The sequence below is a fragment of the Netta rufina genome (genome assembly GCF_964035555.1).
Source record: "Netta rufina genome assembly, chromosome: 24".
Taxonomy (NCBI): domain Eukaryota; kingdom Metazoa; phylum Chordata; class Aves; order Anseriformes; family Anatidae; genus Netta; species Netta rufina.
Genome location: NC_140148.1, coordinates 2,773,614 through 2,800,417, shown reverse-complemented (window position 1 = coordinate 2,800,417; position 26,804 = coordinate 2,773,614). Strand labels below are relative to the sequence as shown.

Sequence of the window (26,804 nt, the reverse complement as noted above, 5' to 3'; positions counted from 1 at the left end):
TTAAGCCAACTTGTTGCAATATCAAGTGAACAGAATCAAAATTTTGTTTCACAGAGAACACAGCAAAACAAGTTTGGTACCCCAAAACAAAACATACACACCAAACACGCCAGTGATTATTTAAGATTCAAGATGTTGAAAAACAACAAGACCATTAAAGTTTTAAGAGGCTTGTATTGCATTTATCAGGAAGCAAGATTCTTTCTGATAATTTTTACGAGGCAAACGTTAGAGTAGTTGAAGCACAGCTTCTAATCACCACATTTTAGCATATAAAACATAAAAAGGTTAGCACATGAAAACTTTGGATCCACCTCACTTGAGAGAGTAGCTCTTACAAGTGTTTGATGGTACCTCTGACCCTCTTGGGGCTGTGTGTCCTTTGTTTGGGACACCATGTAAAGCAAAAAGCCCCACTTAGAGGAGTTCAAATTACAAAACACCTTAGAAAAAAATCTAGCTAGACTCATTTTACTAACAAAGAATTAGAATTCAATACAGAAAAATTATTTGTGTAAAAATAATAACAACAGCATGTTCTTTAAATTCATCTCTCAATCACTTTAATTTTATGATCACGCCCTTTCTAGAAAGGAAATGGCGTAGGAACATCAGCTCAGCTCTGGAAGGATGTGTGCAGTGTTAGAAAATTTAATAGAAATAAAAAAAAAGACTAAGGGAATGAAAGTGCTGTTCATTTACAATGCAGAAAGACAAGATTCTAGAAAATCTACTTTGAATAAGTGTTTTCCCTAGTAGTTAGTATAACATCATAAAATTATTGTGAAGTTGTTTGTTGTTTTTTTTTTTGTTTGTTTTGTTTTTGCAACATCAGGTCATTCAGGTTTAGAAAAACGCAAGCATTCACACGTCAGTAATTAGAACATGCCCCTTTTGTTATCAAATATTTTTTAAAACTGCTCATTGTTCACCCAAATCAGCACCTTAATCTCAAGGCCTGGAAAAAGTTTAATTTCCCTTGCTCTTGATTAAGGCTCTGCTCTGTGCTGGCCCTGGATTGCTCCCCACAGCACCATACAATTCAAGCCCCTTCCAGTCCACAATCAGAACGAACACCGGTTTTCACAAGAACTAAAAAGGATTCATTTCACCATCTAAGCTATTAACCCAGAGCCCAGACAGAAATGACAGATGCAAAATAAACAGAAAAAAAGCAGATGGTGAGGAGAGTTAGAGGGAAGAAAGACAGGGGACTGCATGCCATTAACCATTACTTTTCCAGTCTTCTTTTACGCTCACACTCTAGGATGCTTATGGCAAAACTTTCAGAGAAATCTCTCCAGCTCTTACTGCTCTTCATAAGCAAAGACAAGAAGACTGAGAAAAGGAGCATAATCATCAACATGGTGCGTTGAAACAAGAAATGGCTACTGCGACTAGAATGGTCATAAAAAGAACTAAAGAATTTCACCCTCCCCTCCCCCAGTGCAGGAACTCCAGGCAGCAGAGCAAATGCCAAATATAAGAGTGAGGAGTAAGCCATTTCTTGAGCAACTCACTACTATGAACAGCAAAATCTTAATTACAAGTTATTAAGGTCTTCAAGTGTTGAAGGTACTGTGCAGATGACAGCATGACAAAATGAAGCATTCAGTACTTCAGGGTAGGACTGTGCGAGGCTCACAAGTCCTGGGCTAGCCAGGATCTCTCAGGCAGAGCCGTTAGCTGCTTGCAGTGTGAAGTGAGACCTGGTTTTGACACTTATCTTCCACTGAACTTCACACACGAACTGTTCAGTTTGCTTTTACATATAGCAGCGTGTCATATTTATTATTACAGAGAACAGTTATCAAACGGGAGCAGAAATGCATCTAAACCTTCTCTGGCCCGTTCACTGAAGCCTGACACAAGGACTCCTTCTGGGGGTGCCCTGACGTGGATTGTTTCAGTAGAAAATTAACTTTATCTTCCAATTTCACATGTTCACACTGTACTGGAAGAAAAGCAGAAGGTTGCTCTCACCAGATAACAACAATTAATGAAGAAAGCGCACAGCACTAGCTGTACTTTATTTTAGTCAATATTCAGCTAGAACAGGCAAGCTAATTAGCTACTTAATGTAGCTAGGTCATAGATTATCATGTTAATGCTGCTAGTCCAAAGAGACTCTCAGCAGCTTCTAAGTGGACATTCAACACTCGAAGATGAGTCTTTTTGTACTGAAACCAACCCCATGACCAATCAACTGATCATATCAGCAGTATCTATGTTAGCAGCAGCTAAGGCTTATGTTGGCACGGGAACAACCTTAATGCCTGAACAGGCAGCATCCTGTGCCAAAAAAAAGAACCGTTAGATAAACTGAAGATTGCAGGAGCCCAGCTCCACTTGACCACAGCTTTTATAAGTACTAGAAGCCATGTCCATTAAGAAGTCTTTGAGAAAATACTTGATTAGAGGAAACTGAACATGTGCTCAGCAAAAACCATACCCTTACCATTCCAAAAAACATACAAGAGCTCTTTAAGAAAACTCTCCAGACTCTGAAATATTTAACCTTTAGGATGAAGCATTAACTCTTCTCTCATTTGGACTTTATGCCACTGTATGGTGAATGACATCAGAAAAAGAAACAGGTACCAGTTTCCAGACTGGGTCTTATTTGACAAAACACTGGCTATTTTAAGTGTTGTTTTTGCTCTTGTACTTACCTCTGAAAATTTTGGGGGTTTGATCAAAGACTCAACAAAATAAATAAATAAAACTTATCCAGTGAAGAAAGTGCTCACTGTAGCACAACATTTTGGGTCTGTTGATGTTCTTTAAGAACTACTAGTACCTTATTTATTGTCAACAGTTTTTAGTGAAACCGTTGCTTAAGTTAAAAAAAAAAAAAGACATCGTAAGAGGCAAACCATGGGCAGCTATGTGTACTGCATGAAAAACGGAAAATCATTTGAGAAGCTTTCATAAATAAAGCAAAAGAATGACCTTGCTGTCTGAAACAGCAACTGAAAATATATTTGAGAGTAACAATGGTAACTTGTGAGAGGAAAAACCTGCTACCCAAGTGCTAACCCCACTCCCGGTATTCTGACCTCATCAAAAAATTGCTGAGTTTTACGCAGTATAAATTTTAACTCTGTCAGCTCCAAGAAGTTTCTCTTCAGGGCTTCCTGGTTTGTGTTGATTTCTTTAAGCTCATTTTCAATTTTCTCAAAGTTTGCCTGCAAGATGGAGAAAAAAACAACACAATTATATAAATGGGTGCTGTTAAGCCTATCAAAATAATTTACATGCAGTTTGCATACAAATAAAGACACTATCTCCAAACATTCTCTTCAGGCAACTTGAAACACTTCATTCTCAGCCACTCTGTTTTAGACAGAACTTATATATTGATCTTCAAATCATTAGAAACCCTTAATGACTGCAACGCAGACCCAACACAAATCATGCAAGCCCAACAATTTTGGAGGAATTTCACCTGTTCAAGTGAGCCAAAATACAAGCTTTCCCTTCTCATCATATTTGGACAAATTTGCAAGCAAAACAGTGCTTGTGAATCAAAATCAAACTGCTGTGAACCAGCACAGCTAGCATCTCAAGTGACCCCTGGGGACATCTGTACCGTGAAATTCACTCTGTATCTATCAATGGAGCTAACATCACCTATTATCAAACACTACTTGAGTCTTAAGACGCATCATTACCTCCAAGTCAATCATGTCACGTGGAAAGGGCACCTCTGGGTTTTCACCAGTGTCCATGATAGGAATATTTGCCTTTTTAATCTCCTTCTCAACGAACCCTGAAGAGATAGCACTGTTAATGTTAACTGAAGAGATACTTCAATGCCAAATCTCACCATGCTAACCCACACCTAGGCTGATTAATAGCCACGTACCCTTTCACCTCCTATTCCAACATGATCTAATGTGGTTAGAGTTATCTTTCAACAAGGAAATGAATCCTTGGAAGCAGTCTGACGGGCTACTAAGCAGAAGGAAGGCAGCCTTCACTCCTCTGCTCTGCATTTTGCCTTTTAACAGGGTGCTGCAGGTTTAACCCGCGTTAATTTCTTCCTGTAAAAGCCCCAGAGTTATGGGCACATCAAAACCCAGTGACACGTACTCAGCTTGCGGTCCATTTCTTCGCACCTCCTGACTTCGTTAACGAATTTACGTTGGAACACGTTCACGTCCGGGTTCAGCTGCCAAAACAGAGACACATTTCCTCAGCGATACCCAAGCACAAAGGTGCCCACGAGAGGAGCAGCGCCAAGGGGAAGCCAAGGGGCACTGGGGGGGAGTCCCCCGGGGCCTTTTTAAGGGCGGCACCGGGCCGGGGGGTGCCGGGGCCGCCCTTGAGTGGCTCCAGGAGGCTTCCCGGCGGCAGCAGCTACTCACGTCGCGGAACTGCACCTTCCCCAGCTCGCCCAGCTCGCTGACACAGCAGTAGGCGGCCTCGGACTGCAGGAAGAGCTGCGCCAGGGTCATCTCCTCGCTGCGGAACAGCTCCCCCATGGCGCCGCCGGGGTCCCTGAGGGGACAAACGGGGAGAAGGGAGGAGGGGGCGGGGGGGCTGACAGGCCGCAACCAGCCCCCTCACGGCACCGGTGGCGGCTGCGGGGGGCGAGCCCCGGCCCCGGTAAGACCCGGTAAGCCTCGCCAGGCCCCAGTAGGCCCCAGTAGGCCCCGGTAAGGCCCGGTAGGCCCCGGTAGGCCCCGGTACCTGCCGCCGCCGCGGCCCCGCAGCTCCGCCACCAGCTGATCGACCGCGGCGCCCGCCCCTGACGTCACCGCGCACGTCTCCTAGCAACGACGCACGGCGCCGCTGCCGCAGCGGAAGTGACGACAAGGGGCTGGAGGGAAGGAGGGGCCTGGGGGCTGAGCCCCCCCCCCTCAGAGCCCCCTCCCTTAGGGCCCCCCCCCCTCAGAAGCCCCCCTTCTCAGATCTTCCCCCCCCCCCCCCGAAGATCCTCTCCCTCAGAGCCCCCCCCCCCAATTTCCAGTCCTTCAGAGCCCCCCTGAGCCCCCCTCCCTCAGAGGTTCCCCCCCGAGGCCTCCCCCTCAGAGCCACCCCCAAAAATTCCCCCCTCCTCAGAGCCCCCCCTCAGAACCACCCCAGGGACCCCTGTCCCCAGAGCTTCCCTCCCTCAGAGCCCCCCACCCCAAATTCCAGACCCTCAGAGCCCCCCTCTCAGAACCCCCAGGGCCCCCCCCCAGAGTCCCCCTGAGCCCCCCTCCCTCAGAGCCGCCCCTGAGGCCTTCTCCTCAGAGCCCCCACCCCGAACTCCCCCTCCTCAGAGCCCCTCCCGAGGACCTCCCCCCCCCCCAGAGACCCCTTGAGGCACTCCCCCCAAATTCCCCTCCCTCAGCCCCCCCCCCACGACCCCCCAGTGCCCTTCCAGCCCTTCCCACACACTCTGTGCTCTCTTCACGCGCCCGTACCCAGCCCCTGCAGCCTCCCAGTCCACCCAGTTGGGCTGCCCTGGAACAGGCGTTATTTAGCTGGAGTTACGGGGTTAAAAAATAAAAAGGAGCAAAAGAGCAAAACCCAGAGCTCGTCTGAGCCAGATCCAGGTGCTGAAGGAGCACGTCCTGCTGGGCAGGGGGTTCCCTCCGGGAGCCTGGAGGCTGACCCGCGGGTTCCAGCCCTGTGACACAGAAACCCAGTGAAATGCCAGAGACCTTGCGGCCTGTCAGGGGTTTCCTACAGCAGGCGGTTACTGGAAACACGGTTCATGGGGAAGGAAGCCAGAAATCACAGAGGAGTTTGTCTGAAGTTAAAATCCACCACGCTTCCATGCACATTTTCTTCTTGGGAGGACAGTGAGGAATGGCTGGACATTTTCTTCTCTGTCCAGCCCTTTCCTCTGCACTTAAGCTAAAGATACAAATTGGAGAATGTTTCATACAGAGCTCCGCTGCAAGCTGTGGGTATTTCTTGTTCCTGCAGGCCCTGGGCAGCTGGGTCTTGCTATTTCTGCAGTCAGCGAGCTGAGCAGTTTCCTCTAGTCACAGGAACTTCCACAGGCTGCTGTGGAAGCAGATGCTGCGCTTTGCTTTCCTTTGTTGTCCTGCGTACATCTGGCAGCTTTGCTTTGAACCCAAGTTACTCTAAGTTTTGTTAGGACTGTCTGTCCCCTGCCTATATAGAGAGTCCACATTGGTGCCACGAAATTGCTGGGATGTTCAAATGATCTGAGATATTTCTGGGATATCTGAGCACCTGTGGCACAGCCTAGGCATGGAAGATCCAAGGCTCAAACTGTGTCTGTGCAGTGAGAGCACCAAGACAGCGTTCGTGCTACAAGAGGTTGAGACATTTCACTTGCCCTTTGGGATCGAGGCAGCGCGAGGCTCCGAAGGGAAGGCTGCAGTTTGCCACCTGTTGGCTCTTCCCGGTATGTCTCCACTGCAGAAAATGGCTGAAATGAAATTAGGCTTAAGATAGAAAATTACTCATCGCGTTTCAGCGTGGGGTGTGACTGCTGCGTGCTCAGGGAGCACAGAATGTGGCTCTTGGTGTGTTCCACCGAGCATCAAGACCGAAACCAAATTCCTGCTCCGACCATTTCTCTTTCTCTGTCTAGATGGATGCGCTCGGTCTAGTGCTGGTGGTTTTATTCCCAGCTGGGGAAACTGAGGCACGGCAATCGCACCGAAGTCACACAGGGCAGAGCTGGGAAGAGAGCGGTGTGGTCCCGGCCTGCCCGTGGAACTTCCCAGCAGACAGCTGTGGGAATCCACTCTGAAGAGAGATCCCCGGTGAGAAATAACACGCTCTGGCAGGGGGGGTGTTTTTTTACATGGAACTGACTCATCAGCACCAAACACTGGAAATAAACGCTCAGGAAAAAAAAGGTCCCTCCAGGAAAAAACAGGGTGTAGACAAGCAAGCTATTTTTAATGCGTGACATAATTCCATAGTGGAGGCAGCACAGTACAGCTTACTAAAACCCAGCCTAGATCAACGGCGTGGTGTGGGTACAACGGCCTTAAAAAGCAAGCTGTCACACGACAGAGAGCACGGGGGCACGGAAAGTGCTGAGTGCAGCGAGCATTCCTCACGAAACAATGTCCCTATACATCTGGTTGTACATAGTGGGTTCCCCAGCTTGTATGCCTGGAACTGAGGACTCCTTCCAGCGCTGGTCAAGGGAGGCTGTGAGCCTGGAAAGGACAGAAATTGTCGGGCATTTATTTTATTTGCCAGCCTGGGGCAAAAGGCAAGGGCGGGCTGGACCCCAACCCAAGGCAGGATGTGTTGTCAAGGCAAGAGGGAAACTGCAGCCTTGCCAGTGTGCCTGCAGCCCTTCTGAGATCCCTCGGAGCCTGGGAGGGTTTCTGCTGCCCTGGGCAGCAGCTCGGTCCACCCAGGGGTGGCCGTGTTCCCTTGGCTGAGCCAACACAGGAGCAGCGATGTGATCCCACCCAGGATCACTCCCGAGACATGAGGTTTCCTTCTTCGTGATCCCGTGCTTGGTCTTAGTGGGTTGTGGACACCAGGAGCTCCTCCCGAGCGTCTCCTTGCCCCGTTGTCCCCAGGCAATGCTGGTCCCACCAGCTGTAAACTTATGCTGTGTCAGAGTCTAGAACATACCTTGTGCCAGCCCCGAGGTTAAAAGTCAGTAAAATAAGGGTTATTCCTTCCCTTTGTTTTCCAAAGCGTTCTGTGCTCTATTAATTTATGAAATAAATAGATTGTTTTGTTTAGTTTTGCTTTGTTTTTGTTGGTTTGTTTGTTCAACCAATAAAGCCCTGTGTAGCACGATGTATTTGAGCACTTACAGGTAAATTTTTGTATGGCATACGCTGGAGTGTGCCCTGCATTTAGGGCTGGCGACTAGATTTGTCGATGACTGAGGGTTGCAGAGCTGAGATTGCAGCTCTGAGGCAGGAGCGGCCAGCTGCTGCACTCCAGGAGTGAATTATTCTTACTCCTTTTGCGTTAAATCTGCACGGAGTTGTGGTGCACTCTGCCTGCACTGGGGGCACTCCTGCTGTTATATTCACACACACTGGAGCGTGCGTTTTTATGACCCAGGAGTTATGTGCCGTAACTACTCAATCCAAATTACAGCTTTTTTACAGAGTGTTGAAAATCAGGCTCTCAAAATCCCGGAAAAAATGCTAACTGTTGGCAAAAGATCTGAATTCTCCAGCTGAACTTGAACGCGTGCAGTTGTTTAACCCAGCCTTCCTTTAACATATACAGCTGTGGTGTTTCTTTCTTTTCAGCAGCTTCCCGAGCCGTTTGCTCAAGCTTTTTGTTTTTTCCTCCCATTGCTTATCATGCCTCTAGACTAAGGGTAAAGAAGAGGTTTTTGAGTTCCAGAGCTTTGCATTCCTTGCTGAGCCGTGCCTGTGTTTGCATGCAAAGCCATCGCCTCCCCTCCAACTATTTTAATCATTTCAGAAAGGGTGGGTCATCAGGCATTTGGCAGCGGGCTCCTTTTATATAGCTGAGGTGGAGTCAGCCAATGACCTGCAAGCCTGGAAAATTTTGCAGGGCAGTTTCACTGGACAGCTTTGCAGAGCTGTGCCATTTGAATTTCAGCACAGACCTCCGCACACTGTGCTCTCCATTTCTGGCGTGTCTCCCAGCACAGAGTTTAGCTGAGGCTCGGGTTTAGTTTTCCCTCCTCTCTCTCCCTGCAGTGACAGCGTCCCCGGGCTGTGCTAGCCGAGCGATCATGGAGGATACTACTTTGCAGATCATCGAACCACCAACCGCTTCCGAGGCCTCGGAGGAGCAAACGCCCGAAGAACCCATCAAATCAGACCAGATCAACGGCGTGATGGTGCTGACCCTTCTGGACAAGATCATCGGGGCAGTGGATCAGATCCAGCTGACCCAAACCCAGTTGGAGGAGAGACAGCAAGAGATGGATAGCGCAGTGACCAGCATCCAAGGAGAGCTAACCAAGCTGACGAAGGCGCACACCACCACCAGTAACACCGTGAACAAGATGCTGGAAAAAGTGCGCAAGGTGAGCGTCAACGTGAAGACGGTTCGGCAGAACCTGGAGAAGCAAGCTGGGCAGATAAAGAAGCTGGAGGCCAACGAAGCGGAGCTCTTGAAACGCAGGAATTTCAAAGTCATGATCTACCAGGTAAGGAGCTATTCCGTGACTTCTGTATGTTCTGGCAGTGGGTGTTTTCATTCCCGATGGCTCTGACACACTGCACGGTCCACTACTCGCCCCAGTTCCCCTGACTGGCTGCTGTTCCAAAGGGAGGTGGGTCTGAAATAGCTCCCATTCATGTTTCAGTGCCGTCTGTGTGTCCTAAGACAGAGTTGCTGCATTTAACAGGAATTTTAATGAAAGCAGCGAGAACGGCCCTAAGCACTTCTTGCAAGGGACTAGGAGTATCAAAATAACCCGATTTGCTGCTTAACTGAAAAAACAAACAAAGAAACAAAAAAAAAGCAGGAATGCACTGGGTTCAGGGGGGGGTCTGTGGTGAATCTGTCCACTAACGTCTTTTCTACTGAGGGGCAACATGTGTAGTGCTACGTGGAGAGCGGTAATATTTCAGATTTGGGACATGCATTTCATAACAACAAGGCAGAGTAACCCCGGCACCGGGGTTAATCTCGCTGGCTAGGACAGAGCCATTAGAGAAAATACAGAACAATTGCATGAGCTCATTAGTTCTTGGGTCTGCCTTTGCCATTGTGTTTGAACTATTTCCATGTTCTCGTTACTGTAACCTGCACATCTGGAGTCCCCTTATTGTCTAATTACTGTAACAGCTTTAATTTGCTTCATGTTCATCCCCCGTGTTAAGGCTTGGGTTTTTCCTTTAATATTAAACAAGAGGAGAAGGAGGAATATGTTTCTCTCCTTTCCTGTTTGAAGTTAGTCGTCCTTGTCAGAGCAAATTCTCATATTGGCCATGAAAGAAAAGTGAGTGAAATAGTTAATGGTTCAGCTAGAAGCCTCGGGGTTAGTACTAGACAGCGACAGGGACAAATAGAGAAGTGTCTGGTGCTGATCCCGGGAAGAGAGAGAAGAAAACCAGAAAAAAAAATGGAAAACATTTCTCACTACAGTGTTTGAAGGGAGAGCTGATCATAATAGGCTCAGGAATCTAACAAGTGTGGGGCCTGTGTAACTCGCTGAATCAGAGCTTAAGCATTTGTAGTTTTATCGTGCCTGAAAGGCTGAAACACGCGAGCATATTCAGATCCTGCGGGCAACCTAACCAGCTTTATTTATTGCAAGCTCTTTAAAGGCTTTTTTGGGAAGACGGACCTAACCGTGGAAAAGTATGATAGAACTCTAAATGTCCTGCAGAAGCCACAAACGTTACAAAATGAGAAGAGTGAAGGGAATTGTTTAAACAAAACATTCCTTGTGGTTATGGAAATAGGTAGGAAGTTGGCAAGCTCCTGGGTCCTTTGGAAGCATCCTAAATATTGGCAGATCGTCATTTTGTGAGCTGTTCATTTTGGTTTGGAGTTGCTCATCAATGTAGAGTAAAATTTGTCTTCGAATTTAAAAAAAAACAAAAACCAAAAAACAGCTTCTAAAGGAAACCAGGGGCAAAACTGACACTGATGCAATGAGGCCAGAACAACTTCTGAGGGAATCAGATGAGGGGGAACTGCAGCAGGGATTTTATAATAAAATCCACGATGGGTTTTTGATGTGTGAATACTAGAAAGAGCTAGGCAATAAGAATATTAATGTGACTGAGTAACAAATGCTGTTATCTAGAGTACTCTTGTGCTGTGTTGCTGTGACAAAGGCAGACCCATGCACCGAGTATTTTAATTGCAGGATTAGGACCACAGGGAATCCCCTCAGCGATTGTGATGTGTTCTTGCAGTCCTCTGCAGTGTAACTGCTCTCTGCATACAACAGAAACACAGAATTTAGGAAAATATTCCTAAACTACATCAGTCTACAGCCTGTCTCAGAGCTACAATGATTATTTCTCATATAGAAAACTGATTTATTTTTCATAGCTGCATTAATCTGTAGATTGAACTCCATAAAAAGGTCACTACGAGATATTCATTGTACAGAAACCCAGACGGTGTGGCTCAGTGTAAGGAAAAATCATCTGTCAGATGTAAGAGTCTCTCTTACCTTCTATTCTATGGAAGTTAAACATTTGGGGGGATTTGGGAAGTTTTGTTTTAGGCTTTGAGGAGATTTATCCTACCTTGTTTTTTCCTGGGACAACAGTGCTTGTAGAGTTTGCATCTTACTGTGGTTATGGGGGTGCCAATCTTCAGAAATTTCTAACACAGGCTGACTGAGAATTGCAGGGATTTGCCAAAACAACAGGTTACAATTTTGTGTATTGATTTATTCATCTGTACATTTTATTACTGCCAGTAATTCTAGGCATATCAATGACAAGAGTGGTACTTTGTCTGGAATTATGCAGAACAGATTATTCTAGTGCATTTAAATAGCAAAACTCGACAAGGATAGACGTGGTAGTTTTTGTGTATACATCATAGAGGCATTTATCAAACCAAGGATGATGTTGTGCTGCTTTACTGATATCAGACGATGCTGTTTGTTGCAAGAAGCCTTACTGATTCTCCCCAGATTACCCATTTACTAATATCCTCCTGTGTTTCAGTCTTAATAATTAAATATTTGCAGTGTATTAACAGTATTATAAAACCAACGCTTTGCAGTGGGCTGCACCCTGGGGTTTTAAATGTGGAAATTGCATTTTTTTCTTAACCGTGTCTATCATAAAAACAGACTCCCAAAGTACAAAATAACTTTTGTCTAATTCAGCGTTTTGCTTCTTAAGATCCAACCACCTTTCAAAGTTTAAATTATGTAGTCTCCTGGTAATTTAATTAGTTCTGTCATGGGGAACAACGTTATTACTACTTTCTAACTCAGAAAAAACTGTCTTTGGAAAGCTGTGATTAACTTCCATGTGTAATTGCATTCATTGTCAGTTGCTGTGGATAAAAATGCAAAGATTTATTAGTCTTCTCTTTTGGACAACGAGACAAACTCGAGACACCAGATATTACATAAAACCAGCGACGGCTATTTTCAAGCAAGGTGGCTGAGCAGAACAGTCGTCATGCTCTAAACAGATTTAATATTGCACGATTCTAAGGTCTGAAGAAATAAAAGGTGTTACAGACAAATCAGCTCTTTCCAGGTTATAGATTTTTGGTTCTTTTCTCAGCGATGAATGCTGAGTCTCCAGCAGCTACGGAAGGGACTATTTCAGGAGTGCAAATAAGACCTTTTGGCACCTTGAGAGAAGAGGTCAAACTGTATGCAAGTGCTAGATTTTGCTAGCTGTTAGCTTAGGAAGAAGTGAAAATCAAATTGTGTTTGGCTTGACCTGTGGAGATGAGCCTAAAGCGCGTCTGCGTTCGTTTCAGACTTTGGGGCAAAAAGTACAGTACTGAAAATCCCGTCCGCGGGGGCCTGCTAAGGCCTTAAACAATGTTTAATGCAAGGCATTAAACAGAACGGTTACAGACATCGCCTGCAGCGACAGATGGAGGCACACTCGCCTTTGCCTGTTTTCTGAAATGCACTCTGGCCTGGTTTTGTCAGGGGCTGCTCTGATCTCTGCCGAGGTAAGACTTTTCCTACGGACTTAGCTTGGGCAATTAGATCCTTGAGAATGAAACTGGAAAAAAGAAAAAAACTCCTCCAAGTTGCCACATCTTCTGGTTCTGAAAATGAGGCTACTGAAAAAAGGTGACAACAGTCACGTGAACAGAAGTTCAGCATTCTTATCAGGATCAGGACTTTCCTTCCTAAAACGTTTGCTGTCGGATGACTGCGTGTGTTTGTTAGCAGCACGTACAGAGCTCCTCAGGACTCCTTTTGTGCCTCCTGTCCCAGGCTCCTGCCTTGCAGAGAAACTGGGACACCAAAGTATCAAATCCGGTTAGAGTGGCTGCTAATGAAAACAAAACGGAGTGACTTCATCCCAAATATCCTGGGTTTAGACAGAAGAAACTGGGCTGGTTACTGCAGTTCACAGTGAAATAATGGGAGCCTAAGGCACAAAGCCGTGCGCTCAGACCAGGCTGTGCCTCATTCATCTGACGAGCAGCACGTGTCAGCAGTTATGTAAGCACGGGATTTTTCCTCCAAATGTTTTTTTTTTTTTGACAATTAAACCTATTCCTGTAAATGTCAAGGGCCTGCTTTTCTTACAGCCAGACGTCTGACTGCTTGCAACCCTCGGCACACGCATTAGGTGTTGAGTTTCTGAAATGTGCCGGTCCTTTATTTTGAGGCTTATGTGGGAGCTGAGCTCTAGGGAGAGTCTGGCTCCTGATGTACAGCTTCGTTTATATGAAATAGAAATTCCGGATGGTTTCGCAGGGTCGGAAGCTCCTGCAGGACTTCTCTGCTCATTGTTTGAACCCAGCAGCTCCTTCGGAGCCCCGCAAGGAGCAGAGTTTCCCGGGGAAGGGCCGGGTGGTTGCTGCAGCAGGGCCGAAAGTGACCGCCGGCGGCACAATGAGCGGGGTAGGTAGGGCTGCACGGGGAGGTATAAATAGCACGGCTTGGCTTTTGTGCCTCCTGTGGGCCTTATACGGATGGCAGCAGTAGGATCCCAGGGAGGAGGGATGAATTTCAAACCCACGCCTTGCTGTGGAGGATTCGGAAGCCAGATCTGAGCTTTTTGGGGGCTGCGATCCCCAAAGCAGAGCGTGGGGCTTGGGGGTTGGTGAGGAGAGCTACGGCAGCACAGGCAGCTCCTGCCTCTGCAGCAGCTGCACCCAACTTCCCCGGGGCTGCTGCTTTTCTCCCCATCCTCAGCAGCATTTCAGCTGCTCCCAGCCACGGTTTTGTTTCAAATTAGTTGTTCCGAAATGAAAACCGTATGAGGCTAAGGACAGCAGACGGTTTGTGATAACCGGAGCGATCTGCCGTCCCAAATAACAGCCCGTGTGCCTGACAGAGCTTGGATTCAGTGCAGTTTGCCCAACTACCGGCATCTTTGCTGTGCGAATATTGGCCCAGAAAGCTGTTGTATCTTCACTTTTGTTCTACTTTTGGCCACGAAAGCAGCAAAATGAGAGGTGAAAAAATGCCAGCCGCGGGGAAGGGGGGAAATATTGTTCCAGTCGTTTCCTTCGGGCTGCAGCCCCGAATTCAGCTGTGTTCTCTCTCCATGGTAAGGGCACCGTGTTGGCATCCTGATGGGCAACGATCCCTGCGTATTCTCTGCGTGTTGCTGAATTATAAGAGTCCCAAGATAATAGTTCAGAGGAGACTGTGCCTCTGAAGGATTTCAGGATGTTAATGGCTCTCATTTCCAGGGTTCTCCTCAGTGCAAATTGTCATTCTTTCTACCAAAAGACAGCTCTGGATCATGGGTTCCTCTGTTGCAGCTCAGAATCAACCTCATTAATATTTTATCACTCAGGTATTATTTATAAGCAGCTAGTGCCAGGGCTGTTTGTTTTGCTGAAACCCTTTCAGCACTACAGTCACACACTGAGCTGTGCAGCAATAAATCATCTCAGAGCAAAGGGCCAGAGGTTTCTCAGCCAGTTGAGATAGGGCTAGATTTGATTTTCAGTGGCTCATAAAAATTAAACCAAAGGTAATATTCCTTCTAATCACATATTCCTCTCGCAGGCGTCTCTTGTGCCTTCCAGCAGTGGACCTGAGCATTTGTCACCGTGTCTGTGATGCCAGCAGGGCCACTGCACTCAGCAGAATAACCCAGAGCAGAATTTGCCTGCAGTGCTCACTGGGCAAGGTGGCCGGTGTGCTCATTTCCAGTGAGATCGCAGTTCATTTTCCCAGTTGTAAGCTAGTTGAGAGTGCTTAGCAGACACAAATCAACCCATCGAGGCCATGTGTAACCCAGCTTGCAGGTCTGGGATTAGAAGTCAAAAGGGTTCAAGAAGCCAGCCTGTGCTCAGCCTGCGCCCCTCTCTGGAAGGGAGTCTGACCAGCGGGTGGTGGAGGCTGCTTGTTGCAACGGGCCCTGCAGGACACTGGAAGGGATGCGAGCATCGTGCATGAAGCAGTGTTCCCACATATTATCTCCGTTTCTCCCATTTTAGTTGCTCTCATGCTTTGGAGTAAGCACGACGTGCTAGTTGGCAGGCTTCCCCCGCGTCCTCCAGCATTACTCACAGACAGGCTCTGAGCTGCTCGTGGCTGAGTCAGAGCGCGCTCGCTCCAGCCCAGCTCCAGGCAGGGCACGCTCCTTTCTGCAGGGCTCTGCGGGTGCAAGGAGCGAGAGGCTAAGCTCCAAAGAGCCATTTTTCCAAAAAGCTCATTGGGGGTTTTTCCTGCCTCTTCGTGGAAGCTGCTTCTTGCTCTGCTGCACTGGCCAGAAGCACAAAATGCTGTTTGTAACCAAGCAGTGAGTAGAGATGGATGCAGTTTCCACTCTGATGCATCTGTGACCAGCATAAAGCATGGTACTGCCTCCTAGGCTTTGAGGCAACACGCTCAGCCTTCTTTTTCCTGTTTAGGATAACGTTGTCCTCTTAGTTCTGGAAGATTTTCTACAAGTTATGAAGTATCTGAGGAATCCTGCCCAGCGCTGTCCAGCTGCGAGATAAGACAAAGACCAGAGACAAAGATGCTCCGTGTCAGTTAGGGAAAATCAGATATTTGGAACAAAAAGTCTCAGGATGTTTAGTCTGTACCTGGCACGTGAGGATGCAAATGTCAGTATCAGCACCGATCCATCTGCCTATCATCTGCAAGGCAAGCCCCATCTTTATTGGTTTGCTGTTCAGAAATAGGTCTGGAGTTATTAATCAGCTGGGACAGGTTTATCCGGGAGGAGCCAGTTGTGCAAACAGACTGATAATAGAATCAAAACGGTTTTCTTCTGACAGGGAGGAAAAAAAAAAAAAAGCCTTTTCTCTCCGCAGTCTATTTATTTGGCTGTTTCCTACAGACCTGCCTTTCTTCTGACTCACTGTTAGGCAAAAGCATTTTTTCCAAACACAGCCTCCTTCGCAGCGAGGACTCCCTGCACCGTTCCTCCCTGGCTCTTCACCATCAAGTTTGAGCTTGCTCCAGCGCCTGTACCAAGCTGCTCACTCTCACCAGCTAATGAAGAAGATACGGCCTTTTAAGAGATAACTTCTAGGACACAGCGTAACTAGAGATGCTCGCTCGAAAACGGTGCCAGAAAGATTGCACAATGCCCAGAATTACAGAGGGTAGAACGGCTTCTGCCAGTCAGGGGGATGCTGCTTGAGAAGGAACTAGTTTGTCCCTTTAACACTTATCTAATCTCAACCTATTTTGCTTTTTCCCCTCATATTTTAGAGCTTTTCCTTGGTCTCAGCAGCATCGTCCTGGTAACTTCTCACTGCAGCGCTCAGTTGTCTTCTTGCAAAGGATTCAGAGCTTCTCTTTTTCTGGACCTCTTGCGACACTATTGGAGATAAAATCCATCCGACTTTTGGAACGTAAGAGTCAAAGCCAAGCTCGTTGCATTTTGGAGGGGTTAATTTCACATGCCAGCTGCTCCCAGGGCTGCTGAGTTGCCACCCGCTGTGCCCAGGATGTGTTTAGCAAATGAGAGAGGTTCCGATGTTGCGGGGAGCGTGTTTGCTGCGTCGCTGAGCGGAGCTGGCTGAGCTGCTGGGCATTGTCCAGTTGGTTCGGGGCATTGTCAGTGCTCTGACAAAGCCGGGTGGATGATTCTGGAAGCGCACACGGCTTTTTCCATCTCTCCAGCCCGTGTGTTTGAGTTAACAACTACAGGCTTTTACAGCCTCTGTCTTTTCAGAATCTCACACATCGAAACACACTCTGGTTTCGGCTACACCCCAACAAAGTGGGGATGTCTCCAGCATAACTTACCTCAAACCACTCTAAACAGCAGTGTGAAAAAAGACCAGAATCTGACCTGAAAGCAGCATTTAATCACACAATTCGTGCGAAATCACAGCAGGGATTCTGCGTTTCCTAGGGCTTGTTGTGAGGTAGAGGAAGATACTCTTCTCATAAATCTTTGCTGACTGTCTTTTCTGTCACATTTTGCTGCCTGCCTTCTCCCTTTGCTAAATCCCGCCGTGTCTTTCCTTTCTGCCTGCGCTTACACTAACGGGGGTTACGTTTGTTGGCAATATTCCTAACCAGATCGGCCAGCAGGGAGACAGTAAGTTTTTCCACTGTGGTTCCTTTCCACCGGCCATTGAAATGCCGTTTTCCTCACCTCAGCCCACGAAGATGCAGAGCGTGCCCTGCGAGCCTGCGCCAGGGACTGCCCTCTGAGCCCTCTCCAGGAACTCTTCCCTCCGCCCGCGCTGCCCAAAGTGCCGTGGCCCAACCCAGCAGAAGACATGGGAGGAGGCAGCAGTCTTAGGGCCTCGGAGGAGAACCCCTGAAGATTGTTTTGAACCTCTCCTGAACCTCTGCAAGCTGCTAATTCCAGCGCTTTCGCCTTCCCCGCCTAGCTGAGGCTGCTGCAAGCCTGTAGACCCGCAAGGCTGATCCTTGCAGCTGCCAGAAGTGCCTCTGCTTGTCGACTAATCCGCTCGCTGTTCGCTGCATGCTGCTGCCAGTGTTAGGACGGGAGCTGAGGAGCTGTCTTTTTCTCTCAGGCATTACAGGACTTCTCTCATGCTACCTCTGCCGTCAGGGAGGGAGGCACTGCCGGACGGCTTGCACAGAGGACTGGCAGCCAGGTGCTGTTGGCCCCGTTAGTCGTGCAGGGGCTGGGCAAATCCTTCCCGTTTTCTGAGCCTTGGTTTCTCCCTCTGAAATCCAGACCTGATCATACCGACCTCCTCAGACTCGCCGTAAGGTTTTTTATGGGTGTTTGTGAAATGGTTTGGAGTCGGCTGGTGGTGGTGCAGTGCCCTGCTGTGCTTCTTTTTGTTGTGTGGCTGCTGGAGAGAACATCTCAACGTCCAGCTGCCTGCACTGGGGGTGAAATGTTGTGTTTCTCACTGTTGTGTGACACGCCATCCTCTCGGAGGGCTGTATTGTACGGCCACTGCGTTCTAGGGGAAAGGACCAGAAAGGGAGCCAGGCAAAGGTGAACTCAGCGCAGCAATCTGGGGATCTGGCAGAAGCTGCCAGTGAAAACTTTTCCTTTTCAAGACAAGTTATATATCTTGAGAAGCAAACAAAACCCCGCAGTTATCGTTAGTGATACAACAGGAGTCTGAACGCAATTGTCTCCCACGTAAAAGCCTTTGCCAGCAAGGTGCCGAAAGAAGAAAGCCCAGCCTTCCTCTCTTCCACGCAGGGCATCTTTAGGTCCCCGAGCTCTCCTAGGTGGCCATCAGGCATTGCTGATACGCAGCAATACCCGAATCCCCCTTCCCTGGATGCTGGTGGCAGGTCAGCCCAGCAGAGCATCCTCAGAGGAAGCAGGTCGTGCGGCTGTGGGAGCGCACAACTTGTCCTTCTCTGGCAGGGCTCAGCCTGACCTGGAAGGCTGCCTTCTGCCCAGATGCTTGTAATTCCTCCCGCAGCCTCCCCCGGGCCACAGCTCGTCTGCCCTGCCCTGGGTGGGCAGGGGAAGGGCACAGGGGGTGCAGGAAGCTCAGGCTCAGCCACCGCCAGCCAGAATCGGCCCCTTTTGGTCACAGGAGGATGGGGGGGATGCGAGCGGGTCGTGTTCTGCATGTTCCAGCTGCATGTCGACCAAACCCAACCCCGTGTGCTCTTGCAGTTGTGTAAAAATAGCTGAACGAAATGAGTTGCAGATGTGATTAGCATGCGCGTGTGAAAAATGCCTCAGTCCTTCCATTAAACCTCCAAACTGGAGATCGGACCGGCTGAGAGTGCTGGGGCTCTTATTTTTATTTTATTTTATTTTTTTTTTTACATGCTGATAAAACAAGCCTCTATCCAACAGCAATCCAGGGCCCCTTCAGGAGCTTCGGGAGCGTTCCCCAGGTCTGTTGGTGATTCTGCAGCCCTTCAGGAGCTCTGCAGGGCTGGGAATACAGCTCAGCTTTGTGTCTCGTTGCCCCGCGGGTGACAAGGGCAGTGTTTACTTGTGTTGTGGCAACCAGGAGGAATGTGCAGGGCCCGAACGGCCCGGCGGCTGACTCACTGTGAGGGAACTCGGGGCTCCAAAACCGAGTCAGATAAAAAAGCCCACTTAGCGGAGCAGAGCGGAGATCGAGCAGCTTTGAACTGCTTGAAGCAGAACCAACACGGAGCGTTTCAGCCCCCTGCCAGCTGGCAGCCAGCTGGGGACGGTGCACGAGCCCCTCCTGGGTGCCCCCGGGTCTCCAGGCGGGCAGGCTGCCGGTCCCACGAGCTGTGCGAGCGGGCAGGGAGCGTCCCGAAGCGAGCTGCTTCCCCAGGGAGCTCCGTGCCGAAGGGACGGTGCGGCCACACGTGTCAGATTTGGGGTGGCAGGCTGTAAAGGGGGCAAGTAAAGTGGAACGGGTAAACCGGAGCTGAACCTTTCCATGGAGCATGTCGGGTTGGAAGGAGCTCGGTGCTCGGTTCAGCACATGCACAGGCGCACGGTGCTGGGCATACCCGTGCTGCGTGCACAGAGCGGGAAGATTTCTGTTGTCTCAGGAGAAAAATCTGCTGCGAAATCTTGTTTACCCGCTGTCTTTGTGCCAGCTGGCCTCAGGCTGCCTCAGAGACCAGGGTTGGTTTGCATCTGGCGATGGGGAGGGGGCGTTCGAACACCCCACCACGCAGGGATGCCAAGAGCCAGGGCTTTGGGCTCGCCCACTTCAAGGGTCAGCGTTTTCCCAGTAAAAATAGAGCGGTTGGAATGCCTGCTGTTAAAAATGTGGCTCGTCTGGATGGGTCATGAGCGCAGCAAAGCGCACGCAGCACAGAGCCTTGCCCTGAGCAGGGATTTGCGTGGCAGCCACCCATGGACCCGGGATGGTTCCTGATTGTTCCTGCAGATCCCCATTGTCCCTTGCTGCTGTCATGGCGTGGAGCAGGGGGATGTCAAGTTGGGAAAGCAACCCAAATGAAACGCTGCTGAGAATCCAGTAGCTGTCCTCCAGCTGGCTATCTACCAGGTCAGGTAGAAGAAGAGAAAGGGGAAGAAATGTAGGAATTGTACCAGAAATCATAAAAAAGAGAGGCGCTGTCCCGAGCCTTCAAGCTGGCCTGAAGGCCCTGCAGTGGGCACGGTGCCCCCTGGCCACCCTGGCTTCATTTTCAGGCCCTGCTGGAAAGGGAACGGGGGAGAATTGCAAAGGGTTCCCCAAACACAGCTGGAGGTGAGCTCTAGGAAACGGCCCGGGGTTGGGGTTGGGGTTGGGGTGTGGGATCCTCCTTACGGAGAGAGCTGTGCGGAGACTGAGCAGGAGGGTGCCCCGAGAGAGGTGCGGAGGCTGAGTCCGCAGCGCCTCTGGGCTGTAAATGGGTACGGTCTGGGGGAATTAGGGTCAAATTAGGGAATTAGGCAGCTGCTCTTCTCAGAGTGCAATGGGATGGGCTGCCGAGAGCAGCACCTTCACCCCAGCTCCGGAGCGAGGCTGCCCAGGAGGAACCGCCAGGGCCACGAGGGGAGCAACTTGAGGTGGGTGTCGGGAGGGACATCACAGCTGCCTCTGCAACCCGTCCATCGGAAAAATTCAGTGAGAAGACAAAATTGGATGGTCCCAACACCAAGGAAGGCGATTATCTTACGTGGCAGGCGTGGGGGCTTTGTGCTGGTGTTTCTTTTTGGACGCACATGCTCTGGAGTTAACAAGGGGCCGATAGGCATCGCAGCGCGCAGGATATGGCCCATTTCCAGTGACAGTCGTGCCAGGGGGAGCAGGGGATGCCTTTGTTCTGGCTCATTGTGTTGACACGGAGGGAAGGAAGTGCTGGAGTTCCTGATGTTCTTGGCTCCGTGGGGCCAGGGGCTGCGCGAGTCTCGGGGATTGCTCCAGCAGGTGTTGTTGTGGAGGACGTGGTCCCTGCTTCCTAGCGGTGGGAATTTACTCCGGCCTGACCCGGCTCTCTGGAGAGCATGGGCATTGTTTTCTCCTGGAGCGGCGAACCAAATGGAGAAAACACATGTTGGCTGCGTCACCTTAACCTCCAGAAAGCAGCTGAGACCTGAGCCGAGGTTTCGGGGGGTGAAGAGCCTTGTCCACTGCAGCTTTCTGTTCAAATCAAATCCAGGAACGGGACCCCAGGCGTCGCACTCTGACCACGGACACTGCGACCCCGCTCGCCTTCGCTGAGCCAGCTGCTCCGTGGCACTGACTTGTCACCGTTCACACACTTGTCCTCAGATCCCCTCTCATTTCTAGACCTGCTTGCCCAAGGAGCAGCGCTGTTCTTGGGGGAAGAATGAGAAAACAACCGAAAACATCCGACGTTCGCATTCCATCGGCGTGGCGTGCGAACACCCTGTCCCTTCTGGCACCGCACGAGGGGTCGTGATGTCCCCAGCCACCGCGGGCCCGCCGGGCTGGCGCAGAGACAGCACTGAAGAAACCTGCACAGAAACAGGTCTGGGACCTGTCCCCAGGGGCTGTTTTGATGTGTGATGTCCTGGCCCTTGACATCCGCGTGGCTCGTTGGCTTGCGGTGCAGTGGCCACAGCCAGTGTTGTGCTGGGCCCCCTGTCCCCTCCAGAGCTGAGTGGCACCCAGGCATCCTGCTTTCCCGTCGTCTTCTCCAGCTCTCAATCCATCAGTCCTCTCCAGATCTCAGCCCCACAGAGTTTTCTCCCGATCTCAACCCCGCCGACTCCTCTCCGTGCACGCTGGGGGTGAGGGCAGGCCGTGCCTCCTTGCTGCTGGCTTTCTGGCAGAGCTCGGCTCACTGCTCCCCGCCTGGCCCTCCCAGCTCCGTAGGTTAAAACAACTCGGGCAAGAAATTTCTGGGCCGCGGGCTGCAGCCCCGCAGCTGCGAGGCTTTGTACAGTGAGGGGCTATTTCCAGCCTGCGCTGGGAACACCGAGGTGATTCATTGCGGCAGGGCCGCACGCTATGTGCTGCTCGGATGAAAACCAATCCTGCCCCAGACCTGTGCCCCTCTCCTGGCCCGAGTGCCTCTCCTGGGCACACGCTTGTCCTCTGCCACGGGGATCACGGACTTGGCTGACCCAGGGGAGCGGAGAAGCTGAATGAATTTGCCTCCTGTCCCCAGCAGAGACCGCGTAACCCCGCTGTGCCTCAGGACCCGTTGCTTCTGCCTCCGTTGGATCCAGGCTCAGACAGAGCCCTGGCCGACCTCCCCAGCGCTGAAATGGGAAAAACAGGGCTGCAGGCTCCGTCCCGGGGGATGGCCCAGCCCCACATCTGGATCCCTGCAGGCCTTGGGAAAGGCTGAGCGCAGACCCAGGGGTCGAGGCCAGGCTGGGCGACGTGCCCGGGTGCCCGGGGCTGGATTGTGCTGCCACCTGCAGCCCAGCACTGCGCTGGGATGGGCACTGGGAGAACTGGGAGGAGAAGATGAGCTGCGGGAAGGGTTCGGGCTGATGGGGAGGGGAAGGCGCAGGGGAGCACAACGTGGCAGAGGGGCTGAGGATGCTTCAGCAGCTTGTGTAAGAGCTGTGGCTGCAGCCTTTATGCCCACCGGGCAGACACAGCTCACGTCCTTCACCCTGGAGGGGTCCCAGCCAAGAGATCAGGGCTGGAAAGGCAGGAATGAGGCAGGAGCCCTGGGTTTGGGAGCTTTCCATGGCAGCTTCCCAGTGCTTCGATGGCTCCAGCTCCCAGTCTCTGCTCCCACGCACGAGTGTCATTGCTGGGAGCTTCTTAGGTGCACAGCGGAGGTGTGCTGTGCTCCGGCACGCTGAGCTGTGAGCTGCAGGGCTACAAACAATGCCTGGCAGTTCCTCCCAGGCTCCTGCTGCCCGTCTCTGTCCCTCTTTTGCTGCAGGAGCCCTGGGGCGGGGGGGAAGATGCAGCCCCAGAGCCGCAGCAGCAGCAGCGTGTGCCTTGCAGGGCAGCTCTGCCCTGCCCTGCCTGCAGGTTTGTGCAGCTTTCGGGGCGAGCAGCCAGGATTCCTGGGCTGTCCCACTTGCTTCTTGCAAGGGAGAGGGATGGCGTGCAGCGGGAAGCAACTGGGAGGCTCTGGTTTTGCCCTGCTGTTTGCAGGGTTAGGGATTCTCCATGGCTTGTCCTGCTGCCTCGTCCTCCCCATGCCCCTGTCCTGCGGCGTGGGCCGTGGGCAGAGCAGCCTCTGCGTGTGGGGATCCGAGCAGCAGCCAGAGCCTGTCGGACTCAGGGGCTCTAGGACGAGGATGAAGCTGCAGGGACGGGGCTGTGGCAGGGGCAGAGGAGGAAGGGAAACATCTCCAGTCCCGGTGCTCGCCTGCCTCCTCTCACCCAGCCGGGTGAGTGATGGGTTTGGAACCAGCCCAGTGTGCGCAGAGAGGTGTACGGGAGCTGGAATACAGCAGAGCCGTAAGATGCAGTGGGACAGAGCTGATCCTCTTTAGAGTCATTTATCAGGTGATGGAGAGGATGAGCCCGGGTCGGAGGCTGCCTGGGTTTGCTCGGCCGTGAGTTGTCGCTGTGCTCGGCAGCACCACGGAGTGCAGCGGGGGCTGGCGAGGCTGGGTGCGTGTCTCACTGGCTCCGCTCTGTGTCTTGCAGGATGAAGTGAAGCTCCCATCGAAGCTGAGCATCAGCAAGTCCCTGAAGGAGGGTGAGAAGCAAGAGAAGGAAGGCGAGGGTGAGGAGGTGCCGGCTGGCGAGGACCACGCGGAGGAGGATCACATCCAGCTCTCCTCGGATGAGGAGGTGGAGATCGAGGAGATTATCGAAGAGTCAAGGGCAGAGCGCATCAAAAGGAGCGGCATGAAGAGAGTGGATGACTTTAAGAAGGCCTTCTCAAAGGAGAAGATGGAGAAGACTAAGCTAAAGACCAAGGAAAACCTGGAGAAGACCCGCCACAACTTGGAGAAGACCCGCCACAACCTGGAGAAGAGGATGAACAAACTGGGCACCAAGATTGTGACTAACGAGAGGAGAGAGAAGATGAAGACCTCTCGGGACAAGCTGCGGAAGTCCTTCACCCCCGACCACACCATCTACGCCAGGTCCAAGACGGCCGTCTACAAAGTGCCGCCCTTCACCTTCCACGTCAAGAAGATACGAGAGGGCGAGGTGGAAGTCAAAGCCACGGAGCTGGTGGAGGTCGGCGGAGAGGAGGGAGAAAACTCGGATCTGATGCGTGGGGAGAGCCCCGAGATGCACACGCTGCTGGAGATCACCGAGGAGTCCGACGCGGTACTGGTGGACAAGAGTGACAGTGAGTAGCACCCGCGGCAGCGCGGAAGGGTTGCGGACGGACGGCTGACCACGGAACCAGTCACCTTCTGAGATCTCTCCGCCCCGGTGCCCCGGGGGAAAGCGTACACCATGCCTCTTTACTACCCCGCAGAGCCGACGCCAATCCCCTGCCTGCTAGGACGAGGTGTATTTTATATTTTAGTTTTAGCACACAGGAACACTAGGAACATGGGACTGTTTTTTGTTTTTTTTTTTTTTTTCTTACACACGTCAAATCACCCTCGGAGACCATTCCTGCCACAGGCCTGCGTGAGAGCCTTCCAGCCACCGGCCCTGAAGATGAGCCCTGAGCGACGGGGACCCAGCCCAGCTGGAGAGAGTGCTAAAACCAAGATAACAACGGCTGTACACCTGGAAAACCCAAGTGCCTCTGAGAGCAAAGCCCTGGCGTCAAGAAAGCTTCGTGCCAAGCACCCTGCCCAGCCCACCGCACCCCAGCTCCCCCCACCAGGCTGAGCGGCCACCTCTGGGGGCAGCACGGCTCCGCGCTGCAGGAGGGGAGACCCAAGCAAATCCTGGGGGTTTGCAGAGCGAGGGCGAAGCTGTGTGAGCCCCGTGGCACGCAGGCGGGTCTGCTCTGCTCTCCCCTCCCGTGGCGGTGCCGGGACAGGCTCACCACGAAGCCCGGCTGCCACCACGTCCCCCAGACCCCTCCTGCTGCTGCTCCTTGCAGCGCTGCCCTCGCAGAGGCAGGGTGGGTGCACGCTCCCGTGCTTGGGGTAATGGGCTGCCTGCCGAAACCCTTCCCGAGGCAGGGAGCACGCAGAGCTGGGGCGCTGCACCCCTCTTTTTTGGTGGCAGCGGGCAGCGAGGTGCCTGCTGGCTGTCTGGGGAAAGGGCGAAGGCAGGCGGCGGTGCTGGAGAACCCAGCAGCGGCTGCGATTTGTTGCCAGAAAGCGTTTGGGGTGTGCTGGCGCCTCGCGAGGCACTCCACCATCAGGGAGCAGCCCCGACACCTCGAGGATTTCTCAGCCCGTGCTTCCTCCAGGGGTCCCGGCAGGGCTCAGGCTCATTCCCTCCCCGTTTCCTGCTTCCCCACCGCCGGCTTCGCTCCGTCCCCCGCAGCAAGGCAGCGCTCGCATCGCACCCCGCAGCTCCCCCGGGGCTGCCACGCTCCGGCTCTCACGCACGCAGCCAGCACCACGGCATCGCCCCGGCCCCGCAGGAGCCACGGGGAGGGCAGGAGGCCGCTCGCCTTCGGCAGCTTCAACCCCGGGGAGCTGCGGACACACCGGGGCTGCTCCCGGCAGGCAGGGGAGGGATGTGCGGGGCTGTGCTCAGCACCCCGGGCTCAGCACCTTCCTTCCCGGCCCGCTCCCCCCCCCACCCCGTGCAGCGGGGACGGCTGCCGCTGGCCCCACTAAATAGATAAACTTGCTTTTCCTCTCCGCATCGTTTCCCCTCTTCTTGTCCGGTGCCTCCAGCCCCAGGGGGGGGGTCCTGCCCTGCTGCCCCGAGGGGACGAGGTGTCTGCCCCGGGAGACCCCCGGGATGCGGGGCTGGGGGGCAGCTGCGGGCAGGGGCCAAGGTGCGTGGGCTGAACGGGGGCTGCGAGGTGAAGGTTTCCCCGTGGCAGTGGGAGCAAAACAACCGGCTCCTGGCCCTACAAACCAACCGGCTCCTGGTCCTACAGATCAACTGGGTCTCGGTCCTACAAATCAATGGGCTCCGGGCCCTACAGATCAATGGGCTCCCGGTCCTACAAACCAACCATCTCCAGGCCCTACAACCCAACCGGTTCCGGACCCTGCAGACCACCTGGCTCTCAGCCCTACAACCCCCCCAGCTCCCCGTCCCACATCGTCCCCATCCCGGGGACCAGGACGGGCAGCCCCGCGTGCCGCTGCTCCCGCTGTGCCCACCACGGGCAGTTCGCCACCACCACACTCCTCTCCCCAAAGCCCCAATTATTGCGTTTTTGGTTATTTTTTCAACACTTTTATTATTATTTTTTTTAACGCGTGCCCCCCCCCCCCCTCGCCCAGGGGGGCTGCTGCAGCCTCTAACCGCTTCCTCCGGCTGCCTCCCGGCGAGCAGCCCCACTAATAAAGCTCTTTTCTACGAGCCCCAGCCTCCCGCCTCGCTCTGCGCAACCGGACCGGGGGGGCTCCCGTCCCACCGGGGGGCACCGGGCACCCCCCAGGACCACCGAAACCCCCCTGGGAAGCCCTGGCAGGGCAGCCAAGCCTCGTCAAGGCTCGGTTCCCCCCCCCCCAGGCCCCGTGGCTTCGTGGCTTCGTGGCTCCCCCACCCCGGTGCTGCCCCGGTGCTGCCCCGGTGCCCCGGGCGGGGTCGCTGTGGGCCCCCCCGGGCTCCCCCCCGGTGAGGGCGCGGCCCCTTTAAGAGGCGGCGGCGGCGGCCGCGGGCCGCGCGCTGACGTCACGGCGCTGCCCGGAACTCAGCCGGGTTTCCCGCACGGCCGTTCCCGGCACCCTCCTCTCCCCCCCCCGCTCCTCCCTCCCTTCACCTCCCAGCGCCACCCCGCGGCGGGAGGCGGCGCAGAGCCGGGAACAGCCGCCGCGGGGCAGCCCCCCTCCCCTCCGTGACGTCACCGCGGAGAAGACGGCGCTGATTGGCTCGCCGCCGCCCGTCCCTCGCGGGGCCGCGCGCTGCTATTGGCTGGGAGGGGCGTGACGTCCCCGGGAGGG

General features: G+C 52.5%; 2 protein-coding genes across 4 annotated transcripts in view; one reads left to right on the top strand and one right to left on the bottom strand.

Annotated features, from left to right (window-relative positions):
• Window positions 1–4,801, bottom strand: part of ATP6V0A1 (ATPase H+ transporting V0 subunit a1) — a 30,642-nt gene extending 25,841 nt beyond the window's left edge. For all 3 annotated transcript variants that reach the window (XM_084301179.1, XM_084301177.1, XM_084301178.1), the window contains exons 1-5: window positions 4,696–4,801; window positions 4,371–4,503; window positions 4,096–4,174; window positions 3,675–3,772; window positions 3,060–3,188 (exon numbers count right to left, since the gene is read on the bottom strand). In XM_084301179.1, coding sequence (XP_084157305.1) covers window positions 3,060–3,188; window positions 3,675–3,772; window positions 4,096–4,174; window positions 4,371–4,487 — 423 coding nt within the window. In that variant the 5' untranslated portion in view covers window positions 4,488–4,503; window positions 4,696–4,801. The remainder of the gene's footprint in view (window positions 1–3,059; window positions 3,189–3,674; window positions 3,773–4,095; window positions 4,175–4,370; window positions 4,504–4,695) is intronic.
• Window positions 4,802–8,484: 3,683 nt separating this feature from the next.
• On the top strand, window positions 8,485–26,221 carry CAVIN1 (caveolae associated protein 1). Its single transcript, XM_084301198.1, has 2 exons — window positions 8,485–9,082; window positions 23,458–26,221. Exons 1-2 carry the CDS (start codon window positions 8,663–8,665, stop codon window positions 24,121–24,123), a joined length of 1,086 nt encoding a protein of 361 aa, XP_084157324.1. The 5' UTR covers window positions 8,485–8,662; the 3' UTR covers window positions 24,124–26,221.
• The last annotated feature ends 583 nt before the right edge of the window (window positions 26,222–26,804 follow it).

What these genes read in the sequence shown, in the direction of transcription:
- CAVIN1 (XM_084301198.1), top strand. Translation starts at nt 8,663, where the DNA reads ATGGAGGATACTACTTTGCAGATCATCGAACCACCAACCGCTTCCGAG. An exon ending in TCAAAGTCATGATCTACCAG is followed by an intron (nt 9,083 to 23,457) that starts GTAAGGAGCTAT and finishes TGTGTCTTGCAG; the next exon opens with GATGAAGTGAAGCTCCCATC.